This window comes from Nicotiana tomentosiformis, chromosome 7 (assembly GCF_000390325.3).
Source record: "Nicotiana tomentosiformis chromosome 7, ASM39032v3, whole genome shotgun sequence".
Taxonomy (NCBI): Eukaryota; Viridiplantae; Streptophyta; class Magnoliopsida; order Solanales; family Solanaceae; genus Nicotiana; species Nicotiana tomentosiformis.
The window spans coordinates 109,520,465-109,537,752 of NC_090818.1; the positions used below are offsets into that span (position 1 = coordinate 109,520,465).

General features: G+C 40.6%; 1 protein-coding gene across 1 annotated transcript; it reads left to right on the forward strand.

Moving 5' to 3' along the window:
- Positions 1 to 10,304: 10,304 nt before the first annotated feature.
- LOC138896187 (uncharacterized) lies at positions 10,305 to 11,393 on the forward strand. The gene is made up of 2 exons (XM_070180975.1): positions 10,305 to 10,635; positions 10,762 to 11,393. The coding sequence occupies exons 1-2, from the start codon at positions 10,305 to 10,307 to the stop codon at positions 11,391 to 11,393; spliced, it is 963 nt and encodes a 320-aa protein (XP_070037076.1).
- The last annotated feature ends 5,895 nt before the right edge of the window (positions 11,394 to 17,288 follow it).

Consider the following 17,288-nt stretch of genomic DNA (forward strand, 5'->3'; position numbering starts at 1 on the left):
CTAAAGAAAAAAAAAGATTTTCTTATAGGTAGTGTAGTAATTCCCCCTTGGTTTTTCTTTGGGCCGCAGTTCTTTTCCAATGGTTTTTAGTTGAACCAGGTGTAGTTAGTTTTAATTTTTAGGAGTAGAAACCACTGGGCTATGAATTGAATTGCAGTGATATCTCTTGACTGTGTTATGCCTTGAGAATAGTGAGTATTGTGGTTGTGACGCTTAGGCTAAGTTTTTGACTCTAGTATAAGTACTTTAAATAGTAGATTCTTAAATTTGCTTAACTGCTTTGACTGGAGTGTCGTGATAAAACCAATCATGAGTGAGTTATGTGACATGTGCGTGTGAGATTTGTATGTATTCTATGCATTGCATTTGATGTCTAGAACTTGCCCCGTGTGTGTGCAAAGTGAAATAGTAGTCTTATTCAGTCTAGGAAGTGATATAGGCATTTCTTTGTTGAGCCAAATATATATAGTTTACCCGCCTAAATGTTATGTAACGTATTCAACCCCTTTGAGCCTATAATCCTGCTTCTTTGGTAACCACATTATAAGCCTTACCCCTTTGTTTGAATTAACCATCTATTGGGACCTTTTCGCCTCTCATAAATACTTGAATTGTTATGAATTGTGTAAAAGTTAAAGTGTGGGGTGGTGACTTGGCTTTTGAGTGGAACTAATAAAATAAGGAGAAAGGTGCACTGTTTTGAAAAAATAAAAGCCACTTGAATTGATAAAGAAAGAAAAAAAATAGTTGTATTGTTGTTAAAAATATTCCTTGATAGTGGTGGCATTTGATGCAATTATGCTTAAAGAAGTATGGGGTAATATACATTGATGTGAAGGTGGAGTTATGGTTTGACATAAGTATGGGCTTGAATGTTAAAGTATATGTATTAAAGTGCATAGGGAGGTGTAGTCACTCTTATATCCAAAGGTATCCTACCCGACCCACAACCTACAGTACAACCTATTAAAGTCCTACTTGATCCTAGACTGAATGAGCTCGATTAGTAGAGTATTACACTACGGGCAAGCCTATGGTGCATTATTTGTGGTATATGAATGTTATTTCTGAGAGAAAGTGAATTTTTCCTATCTTGAGTTCCTACGTTCTTAAAACTCATTGTGTGTGGAACTAAGCTCTTTGTTTGGTGAGGGCACGTAATTCATAATTTAAAGGTAATGTTATTGACCTCCATGTTAGAGTAAGTAAATGAATTGTGAATAAGATGTAGGATTTGTGAGTCAAATCTTGAGGTGAAGATGTTACACCTTTGTACTTAGTCTATTTGAAAGATTCATGGTGTGATGAGTTAAGGAAATTGCTTAAAAAGGTCGTGTCTATAAGTGTAGTTTGATTGCTCGAGGACGAGCAATGTTTAAGTGTAGGGTATTGATGTGTGGCTATAATTCCATATTTTAGTACATTAATTACCTTGCATTTTATGTACTTTAATATTAAATTACACTTTATTTGGGCGTAATAGAGTCTATTTTATGTGTAGATGAATTGGACATGAAATTAGAGTAAAAGAAAAATTTAAAGAATAAGGTGTGCTTGAAAACTATGGAAAGAAGAAAGAATGCATTAAGCAGTGAAAAGATGAAGAAGCTCGCGAGGCGACCCTTTGATTTGGCGTGGAAGCTGGCAACGTGAGCCTCTGAGCTTGCGTAGGAGCAGGCGTCGCGAAGGGTGAGGCGAGCTCCAGCTCGCGTGGGAGCTGGCGCCGCACAGTGTTAGGCGAGGTTCATCTTGCGTGGAGCCTCGCGAGGTATGGTCTGAGGCACGCTTACTCCAGTTTTTGAAGGCTTATTTCGTCTCCTGATTTGACTAGGACTTGACCTATGTCGTTTAGGTCGTTTCCTACACATATAAATAGATATATAACACCACTTTTGAAGCAGGTTTTGCGACTAGAGGCAAGAATAGCTCGTGGAACACTAGTTGGGAGATAGAATCATCGATTTCTACATTCTTTCATCTTTACTTTGTAATTTAGTTATGCAAAATATTTGGGATATTATTACTATGAGTATGAGTAGCTAAACTCCTAATCTAGGATTTTGATGGAACCTATTGGAGGATGATTTTCCTGTTACATTAATATAGATTTGCTGTAGTTGTTTTCTATTTATTCAACTACGTTTATATTGTGGTTGGTTGAAGAACTCTCTATCGACCGTGCCTATTTAGTGTGTATTACTCTGAATAGAGTACATATTTAGGTAGTTGTTGAATAACATCACTCCTAACGTATATGAGGGATCAATACGGAGGGTTTGAAGGTGGGATTAGGAATAACGAAACCTTGGTGCGATCCGAGTGAGCCGTAACTTAGTGCCAGCTAGCGTAATTTGGAAGAATATGTCTAGTAAATTATGATAGTTACTCGGGAGAGAATTACGACACTCAGAGAGCCTATAATCGGTAGAGAAAACTTAGGAAAATTTATAGGAAACGTAGCGGAAAGGATTCCGATAATAGGGGAAATCAGAACCTTAGACCATTCCAATTCTTGCCTACAACATGTTCGTAGTTAGTTATTAATTACTGCATTTTCATTATGTGATGTTTAGTTAGTAAACATCCAACTTGTCATTTTAATATTTCTGAATATTGATTGCGTGAATTTGTGCGAGTCTAGTAGTTGTGCTTAATAGGTTAATTCCCCGTGGGATTCGACTCCGGACTTGTTAACCGGAATATATTTGCAACGACCGCTTAATCCTTTTTATGAGACATAGTTGGACGTGATCAAATAACTAATCAAATTTCACCTTAAGCGTATTATATGAGCACTAAATCGCATAATGCACGTAAAATAGAAAAACGATTAGATATTGTTACGTATCGTTCAGCGAAATGCACATTGATCTTCAAAAATCTAATATTTCATCAATACTGATCCTAAAATTTTAGGAAAGTTTTGAGAATTTATGACAACCCATGATCAAGTGAGAGAGAGGAGGAAGTAAGTACATAGGTACACGATGAAACAGAGAAGAAGAACCGGTAGAATTATGGTAATATTTATGAGAAAATAACGTTGTATACTCGCTTTTAAAATAATAACCGAAAAATATATATATTTTTATATTATATATATAATATATATAATTTTATATACTGTTACGACTATCGAATATAAATAGTTTCTGTAATGGGTTGGAAATGATCTTTGCCTAATTTTTATCTGGGACCGCTTGGAAGTTGGAAGTTGGAAGTTGGAACTTGTGCTGAACCACCGGTTTTTGTTTTTCAACTTCTAAACTCTAAAGGACCCGAGCGGTGCGAACCGGGGTTTTGCTAGTATTCCCCTTAATAGCACAATAATACTCTGACGATTTCCTTTTATTACCTCAAATATTTTGCACCCTAGAGAACGCGTATCTAATCTTTTTCACCCATAAACTTTTAGTCCATGTCGAATTTACCAATGTCAAACTATATATTTGACAATGTAAATTTGTGTGATTTTTAAGGTTCTGAACTCTCTATAAAATACATCATGCACTTTTTTTAAAAAAAACTTTACGTAGTAAATTTTACAAAATTTTATGCTAAAAATAGTATAATATAAAACTTATGGAAAGGAAAGAATTGTACGGATGTACACAATAAACTCAAATTCTTGGAGAATCATGATAGTCTTTCTGGTTACTTGCATGAACTATCACCTTGTTGAAAGATATTTGATTCCTCACTTTGTAATCTCATTCCTCTCCTATATGTGTAATAAAAATCTAAAAGAAAAATAAATCAAATTCTTCCTTTATTTTGACTATGTTTACTCACACTAAATGATAGAATGTAAAATACAGGTCGATTAAGTTTGACTTTTAATTGAAAATAACAAGAACCAAAATCAAAATTTGTTAATACTTGAGGGACTAAAATGCTATTTTCCCTTATATGTTTCAGTCATTCTGTAAACTCTTACAATCTCCTTCGGAACAAAGATAGCGTTTAACTTAGCGTGATTGATAAATGTACAAAATGATGATGAAATAATCGGCACGTCTAAGTATGATCTGAAAACGTGCTTTCATTAACGTAGTAATTAGCCTGAAAGATTACTGTTGGCCCAAGTGAAGTTTGTTTTGATGATTGACAAAGGAACTCCAGTATGAACCAGGTTCATACACAATGTACACAGATACGGACATATTCGAGCATAAGAGATACCCGTGAAGGAGATAAGCTTAAGTTGCTATATCTGATATCTCCTGATCGAAAATGTTGCATAAATGATAAGGAAAATGACTCCTTCCTCGAAGAGAACTTCATCCAAGATAAGGGAGGAGTTAAAAGTTGAAGATAACTAGAACTCTTCCACCAAGGAAGAGTAGCATTAGAACTCTAGTTATTTCTTATTCTACTAACTCTATAAATTGCATGATGTTCTCATTCTACAGGTACGCACAAACGCTGAAGTTAAGCGTGAGTTGAGAGAAAAATAGCAAGGCATTTTGCAAACAATTCTTGTGTGATTCAAGTTTGAGCCTAAAGCTACATGAACCAGATAGAAGAACCAGTTCCAAGCGTCTGTCTTTTATTCTAGTTCAATTGTAGTAGGTATTTTCAAGTTGTACCTTTCAGCTTTATCTAGAAGCAATTGTATTAGGTACTCTGAGTATTTAAGTTAGAGTTAAGTTGAAGTTGTCGCAACAGTTAGAGGATGGTTGCCACAACGGGATTAGAGTTAATCCTTAGGTTTAAAAAGAGTTTTGTAAATGTTGTTTTGACTCAGTGATTTAGTGAAGTATTAGGGAAAATCCTACTGAGTAGTAGGTCATGGTTTTTTTACCTTTTGAGCCTGGTGTTTTACGCGTAAAAATACGTGTGTTCTTTACTTTTCGCATTTACTATTTCTGCAACAGTAGTATAAGGAACACTTAAAACAACCAGATCCTTCTATAATCAGTGCACGCAAAAATTGGATACCACACAAATCACCCTCCCCCCTTCCCCCTCCCCCTTCTTGTGTGGCATTGAAGTACAAAACAATAATTGGTATCAGAGCAGGTTATCCTTGAATAGGCTAACGCCTTAGGAGAAGATCGAGATAAGTGCACCACCTGGAAATTGGGAAGGGCAATCCACTGCTAGGCCGCCACTCTTTACTAGCCAGTAATATTCTTGGTGGAAAAACAGGATGAGAGATCACATTATAGGAGAGGACTGTGAGCTATGGGACATTGTCACCGATGGTCCACTAGCTACCCTGAAGATAAATGCTAAAGGAGTAGAGGTGCCAAAGACAAGAGCAGATTGCACTGCTAAGGACTTGAAGAAATGGAAAAAGAATACTAAAGCCAAGAAATGACTTGTTTGTGAACTGGGTCCAGATGAGTACAAAAGAATCCAAAGTTGTACCACTGCTAAGCAAATTTGGGATACTCTGCAAGTGGCTCATGAAGGAACACCTCAGGTGAAGAGATCCAGAGCAACTCTACTATATTCTCAATATGAGAACTTTATTATGAAGGAAGGAGAAACCATCCAAGAGATGTACACAAGGTTTACTACTTTGACAAATGAGCTATAGTCTCTTGGAAGGATTATTCTTGAAGAAAATAGAGTCGAGAAGATATTGACAAGGGTTTTGCCTATCACTTGGGAAAGCAATATCACTGCCATTCAGGAATCAAAGAACATTGCCACTCTCCCACTTGATGAATTAATTGAAAATCTTACTGCCTATGAATTTAGGAGACAAATCATGAAAATGGATGTACCTAAGAATGAAAGAAGCGTGGCACTCAAAATCACTGAAGGTTCTGATTTGGAAGATGACGAAATGGCTATGATCACCAAGGACTTCAAGAAGTACCTGAGGAGAGGAAAGGGTTCTTCAATAAGTGGAAGCTATAGCAAGTCAAAAGCTCCCGAGAAGCAAACCAATGATGGCTTCTACAAGTGTGGAAAGTATGATCACCACATCAAGAATTGTCCTTTATGTGAAATTGAATGGAAGAAGGAAAAGCTAAACGAATGAACAGGAAGAAGGAACAGGTTCAACCCAAGGAAAGAAACAACAAAGGATCAACCAAGGCTATGGTCACTGCTTGGGGAGAAAGCTTAGATTAAAACTCAGACGATGATGAGGATGAACATGCACTTTTGGCAATTGGAGAATCTGATGAAGAAACTGAGATAAGTGTAATTCATCTCAAAGAAAAAATTAAATTGTTGTCTAAAGAAAGGTTGTCTGGGTTACTTCTAGAACTAATTGATGAATCTGAGGATATAAATAATGAAAATGAACAGTTGTCTAAAGAATATGTGATTTTGAAGGCTAAGTGCAAAAAACCTGGAACTTAGGGTTAGTAAAACTATAAGTGAAAACACTATGTTTAAGGACTAGGTTCATGCACTTGACTCAACTGTTCTAGAGCTTAGAACTGAAAATCTAATACTGAAATTAGGAACAAGTAAAAAGATAGTTGATGACACACAACTCACTCTAGAAGAAAACGTAGGAAAAATGAAAGATGAGTTGTATAAAAGGGATGAGCAGGTAAGAATCCTAAAGGAAGATCTAAGAAAGGTCAAGCAAGAGCTAGACAAAACTTGTAAATGGAACAGATCCTCCGATGCACTTTCATAGCTACAAGAACACCGCAGTAGAACCAAAAGAGGACTTGGCTTTGGGAACCTGGCACCTAAGTGGGATCCCAAAAGCAAATACCTCACACTTCCTGAGAACAAGATTTGCACACACTGTGGTAAAACAGGTCACTATATAAGTGAATGAACTGCAGAAGAAAAGGCAAGTCAAAAGAACAAAGAATTCGTTCAAGGGAAGAATAGGCTACCAAGTTGGGCTAAAAAGAATTTGATCCATCCTTTTGCTTATAGAAAGGGACCCAAACTCATTTGGATTCCTAAGACTAACCCCTGATTTCCTTTTGCAGGTCCAAGTGAAGGAGAGCAGCCAAATATGGTACATGGATAGTGGGTGCTCAAAGCATATGACAAGAAGCAAGAAACCTATTTCTTTCACTTGAGGACTGATAAGTAGGAATTTTAGCCTATTAATTGCTCTCTTTTACTTGTGTTGTGGCCCAAAAATGCATGAAGGTATTCCCGAAAACTAACTTAATATGCTTGCTTGCAGAGATATTTCAAAATGAGCCAAAGGAGCCATAATCAACTCATAAGGAGTTAAAACTTGAACAAAAACCAAGACTGGGCCAAGAGGTGTGGAACGTGGACCGCGACAAAAATATGCGGCCGTGAAAGTATCAATGCGGACGCGGCCATTATTTCGCGGTCCTCGATATGAAGAATCAGAGAGATGTTTTTTTGTGCACAAATATAAACGTGGACCGCGACAAGAACATGCGGCCGTGAAAGTACCAGCACGGCCGTGATGCAAATTTCGCGGACCGCGGTTGCTAAGTTTCAGAAAGTGCATAATTCAAGCAAAAATGAGAAGGGCAACCCAAGTCAAAGTTATGCAGCCGCGGAAGTCTCTCACGCAGACGCGGTGGAATTTACGCGGTCCGTAAAATAAAGTTCAACCCAGGTCCAGATGTGAAGAAACGCGGACCGCGATCAGAATTACGCAGTCGCGAAAGCAAGTGTGCGGCCGCGGTCAGAATTACACGGCCGCGAAACTTTCGCATGGGCATTTTTGTCCGAAAATTTCAGCTTAGTATAAATAGATCTTTTTGTCAATCTTAGGTTATGTTATGTTTTTGCTGAGTACGTGAGACGACTAGGTTTTCCTTTTTGGGGAATTTTGTACAAGATTACTTTGTAACATTAGATTTTCATCTTTTAATTTAGTATTATGGATTATATCTTCTCTTTATCTTTGATTTCTACTATTATTATGAGTAGCTAGACCCGTAGCTAGGGTTGTGACTCAACCCTAGTGTGGGTATTTAATGGGTCTTGAATTTTAGGGCTTGAATATTTATGGGTTAGTGATATTTAGCCCAGTTCTATCTAGAATTATAGAATTAGTGGTTACAAATACTGATTCATGCCTTTATGATTTGGTCTCTTCTTGAGAAAGAGGGATTAAGTCTAGGAAAACTAGGCTAACAAGGAATTGGAGTGAACTCAAGAAATTGATAGCCTCAATTAAAGGGTCAAATCTAGAGATAGTAATACCCGACTTGAGCTAATATCACATGACTTGCATGAATACCCAGTTGGACTTGAGAAAGCCAAATTGGGCAAAATCACTCAAACTATCGAGAGATATAGAGTGAGTTCTTGGGTGTGATGGCTATATTACGATCCCAAATTAATCAAGCTTGCCCTAGATTCTTACTACCCGTTAGATGTCCATCTAGTCGAAAGTCACTACCCTAGTCCTTTTAAACACTTGAAAACCAACATCAAAAATATTGTACTTAGCTTTAATCATTGCATATAATAGAATAGAATTAGAAGTAGAATCAACACCATCATGTTTGGAAATGCAATTAGGAACAACACACACATCTAGACTTAGATATAAACCTAATTCCAAATCAATTAACTCTCTGTGGAAATCGATCTCGACCTTGTTGGGTAAAACTGCATCGACCATCCTCGCTACTCAATAGTGGTGTAGGTTTGGACCCGATCAATTTTTGGTGCCGTTGCCGGTGATTTAGACAGTATTAGCTATATATCTAACTATTTGTGTGTTTTGTTTTTCTTTCCTTCCGTTTTTCTAATTTTTGTGTGTCAATTGCTTTTAGGTACCAAATGTCTCTTAACGAGGTCCTCAGATATATTCCTCAGGGGGAAGAGGTAGATAAGAATGAAGTGGATGAGGTTCACCTTGAACCTCAAGTACAAAGAAGAGGCCGCCCGTCTCATGACAACGTTCCAAACCCTCCCCCACCTCCTCCAAGGGCAGCACACCGGATGTTGCCCAATGAAAGCTACGCAAGTGCAATTGTCCCACCCTGGATTCGGGAGGGCAATTTTCAAATAACCAATGCCATGCTTACTCTATTAGAACAAAGGGGTTTCTTCACCGGAGCTCCACATCAGAACGCATATAAGCATCTCAAAGGTTTTGTAGACACATGCTGGGGGAGAAATCAGACGAATGTATCTGAGGACGCTTTTAGGTTAAGGCTTTTCCCTTTCTCACTTAGAGGGAAGGCTTTAGATTGGCTTGAGAGGCTACCCAACTATTCCATCTCCACATGGGATGAGTTGGCCGAGAAGTTCATAACGAAGTTCTTTTCTCCGGGACATATGGTAACATTGAGAGATGAAATCCTTGCTTTTAAACAAGAGCCAAATGAACTGTTACATGAGATTTGGGAACGGTACCGAACAACGGTCAAAGAGTGCCCCAACAATGATATGACTGAAGCAATGATCCAGCAAACCTTTTATAGGGGTATCAACACAACTAACCAATGTATGGTGAATCAGCTCGCAGGGGGGTAACTTCATGAACACTCCATATTTAGAAGCATGTGAAATATTAGATGAGATGGCAGACACCTCTTCAGCTTGGAAAAGTCGGGCCAACGTTCCTCAGGGTGACCCTAATGTTATCCATTTTCACAAGGAACTCCATAATCACGGACAAGCCATAGCAGAGTTGACAACTACCATGAATCAGTTAGCCAAGGCACAATTTCAGCAGGTTCAGGGGCAAAAGCAAGTAAATGCCATGGAAGGGGTGAATGTAATGGTTAACAATAGGAGACAAAGAGGTCAACAAGTTAAACACGATCAGGATCAATTTGAGCAAAATGGTAGTGGGTACAACCAAGATGACTCTTATGTGAAGAGGTTCAATATGTGAACAATTACCAAGGTCAAAAGAGCAATGCTCCAAATCAACAACAATGGAGATCATAGAGAAACAATCAAAATTGGGGCAACCAAGGCCAAGGGAATTGGAATAGTGGCTACAACAACAATCCGAACAATTGGGGGAACAACAATCAAAATTGGGGGAATCAAGGAAATAACCAAGGCAATCGGGGTGGCACCAATAATAGTAATTGGGGAGGCAATGGAAACCAAGGCGGTTGGAACAACAATAATCAAGGGAATCGGGGGTCGGGCCCTCAAAGGCCCCCGATGTATCAATAACCCAACAACCCGCCTCCATATCTGTCACAAGGGCAAAGTTCTTCCAACAATAAGATGGGACGGATAGAAGGTATGTTCAAGTAAATGATGGAAAGAAACGCCGACTCTGATGACCAAATAGCCTCCCGCAATACTTCTATCTGCAACTTGGTAGTACAAATGGGTCAAATTTCACAAGCATTGAAGACCCGCCCTAAGGGGGCACTACCAAGTGATACGGTGGGAACAATACAGGCCATGCTATGGCGGTGACCACAAGAAGTGGTAGAGGTAGAGATGCCAGTATCTCCAATCCAAGAAAGATTGTGAATGATGATTTGGTTGTGCAAGAAGATGATGAGATCCAAGCCAATGATGTGAATGTGAATGATGAAGTGAGGATAGACATTGATGACAACGTAGAGGATACACAAAATGACGTGAACCCGTCTAGGGAACACGTGATAGACATACTAGAAACGGTATTGCCCAAAGCCAATGCCCCTTTGCAAAGACCTCCTCCACCGTATCCTCAAAGGCTTGCAAAGCAAAAAAATGAGAACCAATTCAAGAAATTCATTGATATGATGAAAAGTTTGTCCATAAATGTACCTTTGGTTGAAGCTCTAGAACAGATGTCGGGATATGCCAAGTTCATGAAGGACTTGGTAACAAAGAAGAGGTCAATGAACTGTGAGACGATCAAAATGACACATCAAGTGAGTGCCATTGTGCATTCCATGGCTCCAAAGCTAGAAGATCCCGGTGCCTTTACAATTCCATGCACTATCAGTAGTGCCAATTTTGCCAAAGCCTTGTGCGATTTGGGAGCAAGCATTAATTTGATGCCATATTCTGTGTTTAATACATTAACGATTAGGCAACCAAGACCTACTTCCGTGAGGTTGCAAATGGCAGACCGAACAATGAAGATGCCATTGGGGATAATTGATGATGTGCTAGTTCGGGTCGACAAGTTCATACTTCCCGCAGATTTTGTGATACTCGACTGTGAGGTTCACTATGAGGTGCCAATAATATTGGGGAGACCTTTCCTAGCAACAGGAAAGGCATTGGTTGATGTGGAAGCTAGGGAGCTCACCTTCCGTGTGGGAGATGAAAACGGTGTGTTCCACGTGTGCAAGTCAATGAGGCAACCTAATAGCAACGAAGTATGCTCTTTTGTGGATCTTGTGACGGAGGTGATTGTTTATGACACGAGTGCTATGATCAATGTGGAAGACCCTCTGGAAGCTGTGTTGTTGAATCATGAGGATGATGAGAATGCAGACTTGATAGAATGTGCAAATGCTTTGCAAGGAATGGGATCCTACACATATGGACCCCCGTAAACTTTCCTTGGACCTTGAGAACCGGATGACTCCGCCAACAAATCCCTCAATCGAGGAGCCACCAACATTGGAGTTAAAGCCCTTGCCTTCACACCTCATATATGAGTTCTTAGGCCCTTATTCAGAATTACCTGTTATTATTTCTTCGTGCTTAACTAACGTGCAGGTAGATTCCACCCTTGCGGTGCTTCAAAGAAGGAAGAAGGCAATAGGTTGGACATTGGCGGATATTAGGGGTTTAAGCCCCGCCTTCTGCATGCATAGAATCATATTGGAGGAAGATGCCAAACCCTCTGTGGAACATCAAAGGAGGTTAAACGAGGCTATGCAAGAGGTAGTCAAGAAAGAGATCATCAAGTGGCTAGATGCAGGGGTTGTGTACCCCATTTCTGATAGTTCATGGACTTCGCCGGTACAATGTGTCCCAAAGAAGGGGGGCATGACTGTGATCACAAATCATAGAAATGAATTGATCCCCACAAGCACTGTCAGCGGTTGGAGGGTATGCATGGATTATAGAAAGTAGAACAAAGTGACCTGCAAAGACCATTTTCCATTGCCATTTCTCGACCAAATGTTAGATAGACTTGCTGGGCGTACTTATTATTGCTTTTTGGATAGGTACTCCGGGTACAACCAGATTCTTATTGCACCTGAAGACCAAGAGAAAACCACTTTCACCTGTCTGTATGGCATATTTGCATTCTCACGGATGCCATTTGGTTTATGTAATGCACCGGCTACCTTGCAGCGGTGTATGATGGCAATATTTACGGATATGGTGGAGGCCTCCCTCGAGGTGTTCATGGATGATTTCAGTGTTGTGGGGGATTCCTTTGAAGAATATTTGGATAATTTTGACAAAGTGTTGGCCCGATGTGAAGAGACCAACTTAGTGTTTAATTGGGAAAAGTGCCACTTTATGGTCGAGGAGGGAATTGTCCTCGGCCATAAGATCTCCAAGAACGGTATTGAAGTGGACAAGGCAAAAATTGAAGTGATATCAAAACTCCCTTCTCTGACTTCCGTCAAGGGAGTGAGGAGCTTTCTTGGTCACGCAGGGTTTTACCGTAGGTTCATCAAGGATTTCTCAAAAGTGGTGAACCCCTTGTGCAAGCTGTTGGAAAAAGATGCCAAGTTTGTGTTCATTGATGATTGATGAAAGCTTTTGAGCTACTCAAGTATAGGTTGACTACCACTCCCATCATTACCGTACCCAATTGGAGCTTACCATTTGAGCTCATGTGCGATGCTAGCGACGTTGCGGTAGGAACAATATTGGGGCAAAGAATCAACAAGATATTTCATCCGGTCTATTATGCAAGAATAACAATGAACGATGCCCAAGTCAACTATACAGTGACCGGGAAAGAGCTATTAGTCGTTGTCTTCGCCATGGAAAAGTTTCGCCCGTACCTCATGGGTACCAAAGTAATTGTGCACACCGATCATGCGGCACTTCGTTATTTGATGAGTAAAAAGGACTCTAAGGCTAGGTTGATGATATGGGTTCTTATTCTACAAGAATTTGACCTTGAAATCATAGACCAAAAAGGGAGTGAAAATCAAGTGGCGGACTATTTGTCCCGCTTGGAAGAGGAGGGGAGGCCCCATGATGGCCTCGAGATTAATGATTCATTTTCGGATAAACAAATCATCTCCATGTCTGTGACTGGGATACCTTGGTTCGCCGATGTGGCTAACTTTCTTGTGACCGAAATTGTCCCGAATGAGCTCTCTTCAAACAAAAGGAAGAAGCTCAAATAGGACTTCTTGGATTATTATTGGGGCGAGCCATATCTTTTCAAAATTTGCAATGATGGTGTTATCTGGAGATGTGTTCCGGAAGAAGAGGAATTGAGTATTCTTGAAGCTTGCCATTCCTCTCCCTATGGTGGTCACCATGGTGAGGCGAGAAATTCTACAAAGGTCCTAAGCTGTGGATTCTATTGGCCCACCTTGTACAAATACGCTAGCGAGCTTGTTAGGTGTTGTGATGAGTGCCAAAGAGCTGGTGGAATTTTCAAGAAGAATGAAATGCCCCTCACCACTATTCTCGAGATTGATATTTTCGATGTGTGGGGCATCGACTTTATGGGGCCATTTGTGAGTTCATATGGGAACACTTACATTCTGGTTGCTATTGATTATGTCTCCAAATGGGTTAAAGCTGTGGATTTGCCCAACAATGAGGCACGAAGTGTGGTGGCTTTCTTAAAGAAAAATATCTTCACAAGGCTCGGCACCCCAAGGGCTATCATTAATGATGGGGGTTCTCATTTTTGCAATAAATCCTTCGACACTTTACTTTCTAAGTATGGTGTTAATCATAAGGTGTCAACCCCTTATCACCCACAGTCTAGTGGACAAGTTGAGGTCTCCAACAGGGAGATCAAGAGCATATTATTCAAGAATGTCAATGCAAACTAGACTGATTGGTCAAGGAAATTTGACGATGCTTTATGGGCCTATCGTACAACTTACAAGACTCCAATTGGTATGTCTCCGTACCGGTTGGTATTTGGGAAATAATGCCATCTTTCGGTTGAATTAGAGCACAAGTCCATGTGGGCGCTGAAGAAGTTGAACCTTGAATGGGATGTAGTTGCCAATCTCCGGGTAGAGCAACTAAATGAACTTGATGAGTTATGGTTCCATGCTTATTCCAGCTCGTCCTTATATAAGGACAAGATGAAGTACTTACTTGACAAATATATCTGAGAATAAAGAATTCAAGAAGGGTGACTTGATTCTTCTATTCAACTATCGGTTACAGATGTTTCTGGGAAAGCTCAAGTCAAAGTGGAGTGGCCCTTTTGAAGTGGTGCATGTAACTCCGTTTGGTGCTCTCGATTTGAAAAACAAAAATGGTGAAATATTTAGAGTTAATGGGCACCGAGTGAAGCATTACCTTGGCAAGATTGATGATAGCCACGTAGTGGACTTGATCTATTTCAAATGATGATGGTAACATGCGTCGTGCCGCGGCGTTAAATCAGGCGCTTCTTGGGAGGCAACCCATGTGTTTTTCTTTCTTTTGATTTTCTTCTTAGATTAGGCATTGTTTTGGATTAATTGGTTGTGAAGTGTATGTAGGAACTGGTTGTGCAGTGCAGGGTTTTGACAGGGAAATATTTGGCTAAGTGTTGGAAGTTCGCAGACCACGCCCAAAATTTCGCGGTCCGCGTGAGCATTTTGCGGCAGCACATTTTTGTCCGCGCACGTGTAATTGAAAAGAGCAAAATGCCAACTCTTTGAAGTTGGACTGTCAAAAATCCTTCAGATATCGCGGCCGCGCTCCAATTTTCGCGGACCGCGTTAAATTTCATGACCGCAGCCAATATTCCGTGGACCGGGCCTATGTGCTTGAAGCTGGTCTACATAAGGTAACATAGCGCGAACCGCGATAGAATTTCATGACCGCGCTCAGGTAAGGCGGTGAGTTCCACAGTTGATTAGTATAAATAAGAGTTCCTTAAACAGTTTACACTTTTCAAACCCTAACATTTCACCGTACAAAATGTTCATCTCATCCTGCTCTCAATTTTCATCTCATTCACATTAAGAGTTCATTTCCCACTACAATTTTACAACTGGTATGTTCATTCCATGATGTGATTTTATTTTTTTCTTTTCTTTTCTCTTTGTTATAATTTTTCTTTGTTAGTTAGGGTTAGATGCATGCCATGATCTCAAATTAATGCTTAATTGATACTTAAATACATGTGAGTAGTGTTTATATGCCTAATGGGGATGGGGTTAGTACCTTTGCATGATTAATTAAACTAATTTTTGCACACTTAGTGAAAACCCTAGTTATCAGTGTTCTTAGTACCAATATTAGGCCGCCCTCTACCTCTTCTCGTGCCCTCCACAACCAGCTGCTCACACCTCTGTACCGGAGCATCTGGGCTTCTCCTCTGAACATGTCCGAACCATCTAAGCCTCGCTTCCCACATCTTGTCATCAATGGGAGCCACATGCACCTTCTCCCGAATATCATCATTCCTAATCTTATCTATCCTAGTATGCCCGCACATCTACCGCAACATCTTCATTTCTGCTACTTTCATCTTCTGGATATGTGAGTTCTTAACGGGCCAACACTCAGCCCCATACATCATGGCCGGTCTAACCACCGCTTTATAAAACTTAACTTTGAGTATCGGTGGCACTCTCTTGTCACACAGGACTCCAGATGCTAACCTCCACTTCATCCATCCTACTCCAATATGGTGTGTGACATCCTCGTCGATCTCCCCTCCCCCCTGGATAACCGAACCAAGGTACTTGAAGCTGCCTCTACTCAGGATGACCTGCGAATCAAGCCTCACATCCACGCCCTCTTCCCCTGGCTCAACGCTGAACTTACACTCCAGGTATTCTGTCTTGGTGCTGCTCAGCTTGAAACCTTTAGACTCAAGAGCCTGTCTCCAAACCTCCAGCCTCTCGTTAACACAGGCTCATGACTCATCAATCAGAACTATGTCATCGGCAAATAGCATGCACCATGGCACATCCCCTTAAATATAGTGTGTTAATGCGTCCATCACCAAGGCGAATAAGAACAGACTGAGCGCAGAACCTTGGTGTAACCCCATTACAACCGGAAAATACTCAGAGTCGCCTCCTACTTTCCTAACCCGAGTCTTAGCCCCATCATACATGTCCTTAATCGCCATAATGTAGGGAACCGACACACCTTTTGCCTCCAGGCATCTCCAGAGAATTTCTCTAGGAACCTTGTCATATGCTTGCTCTAGGTCAAAAACCACCATGTGCAGATCCTTCTTCCTCACTCTGTATAGTTCCACCAACCTTCTAACAAGGAGTATAGCTTCTGTAGTCGAACGACCCGGCATGAACCCGAACTGGTTGTCGGATACAGACACTATCATCCTCACCCTCGCTTCAACCACCCTCTCCCACACTTTCATGGTATGACTCAGTAATTTGGTACCCCTATAATTGTTAAACTCTGGATATCACCTTTGTTCTTATAAATGGAACCACCGTACTCCACCTCCACTCATCTGGCATCCTTTTCCCCTTAAAAATAATATTAAACAACCTAGTCAACCACTCCAAACCTGCTCTCCCCCATACACTTCCAAAATTCCACCGGAATCTCATTTGGCCCGGTCGCTTTGACCCTACTCATCTTACGCATAGCTCCCGCGACCTCCTCAACCTCGATACGCCTGCAGTACCCAGCTCAAAGAATCATAAGCAAAAAAGAAAACCCTCACTATATCTCCTGCCGATTCATCAGACACAAGTGAATATCTCTCATCCCAGGAGATGTTTTAGGGGGAATATACACAACCTCGACAAGAGGCCCAATCACAACCCTTTCGCCTAATCGATGAAGCTACCTCCTCTTCTGGATCGTCTGATGGCTCAGAGGGAGGTAGTAAGTCATCGGAGCCATCTCCCCCACCTGCTGTAACTCCCGCCTCAACAGCTGCTCCTATCAATGTAGATGAGAATGATGAGGTCCCGGATGACAGGAGAGGGGGTAATACCAATGTGGGTGGTCTTGATAGATCAATGAAACCCTAGGTGTGGGCGGATAGATTCGTGAGCGAGAAAGCATACCTCAAATTCCGGTAATGGTGGCCCCAAAGGTTGCTCATCCTTGAGCGACAGTTTATAGATAGAGATCTCCTTCCTCACAATCCAAATGTCAAAAGACAGTTTGAGGAGAGAAAAGGGTGAAAGTACTTCACCAGTAAGATCCCGGATGCCAATGAGTACCTTGTCAAGGAGTTCTACGCAAATGTTGCCCACATAAAAAAGGGCACCACTGTGACAAAGGTACGGAACTTGAAGATACGGTTTGATGGTAACACCTTGAACAAATATGCCAGTTTTGAGGATGTGGAAGCTGTATAG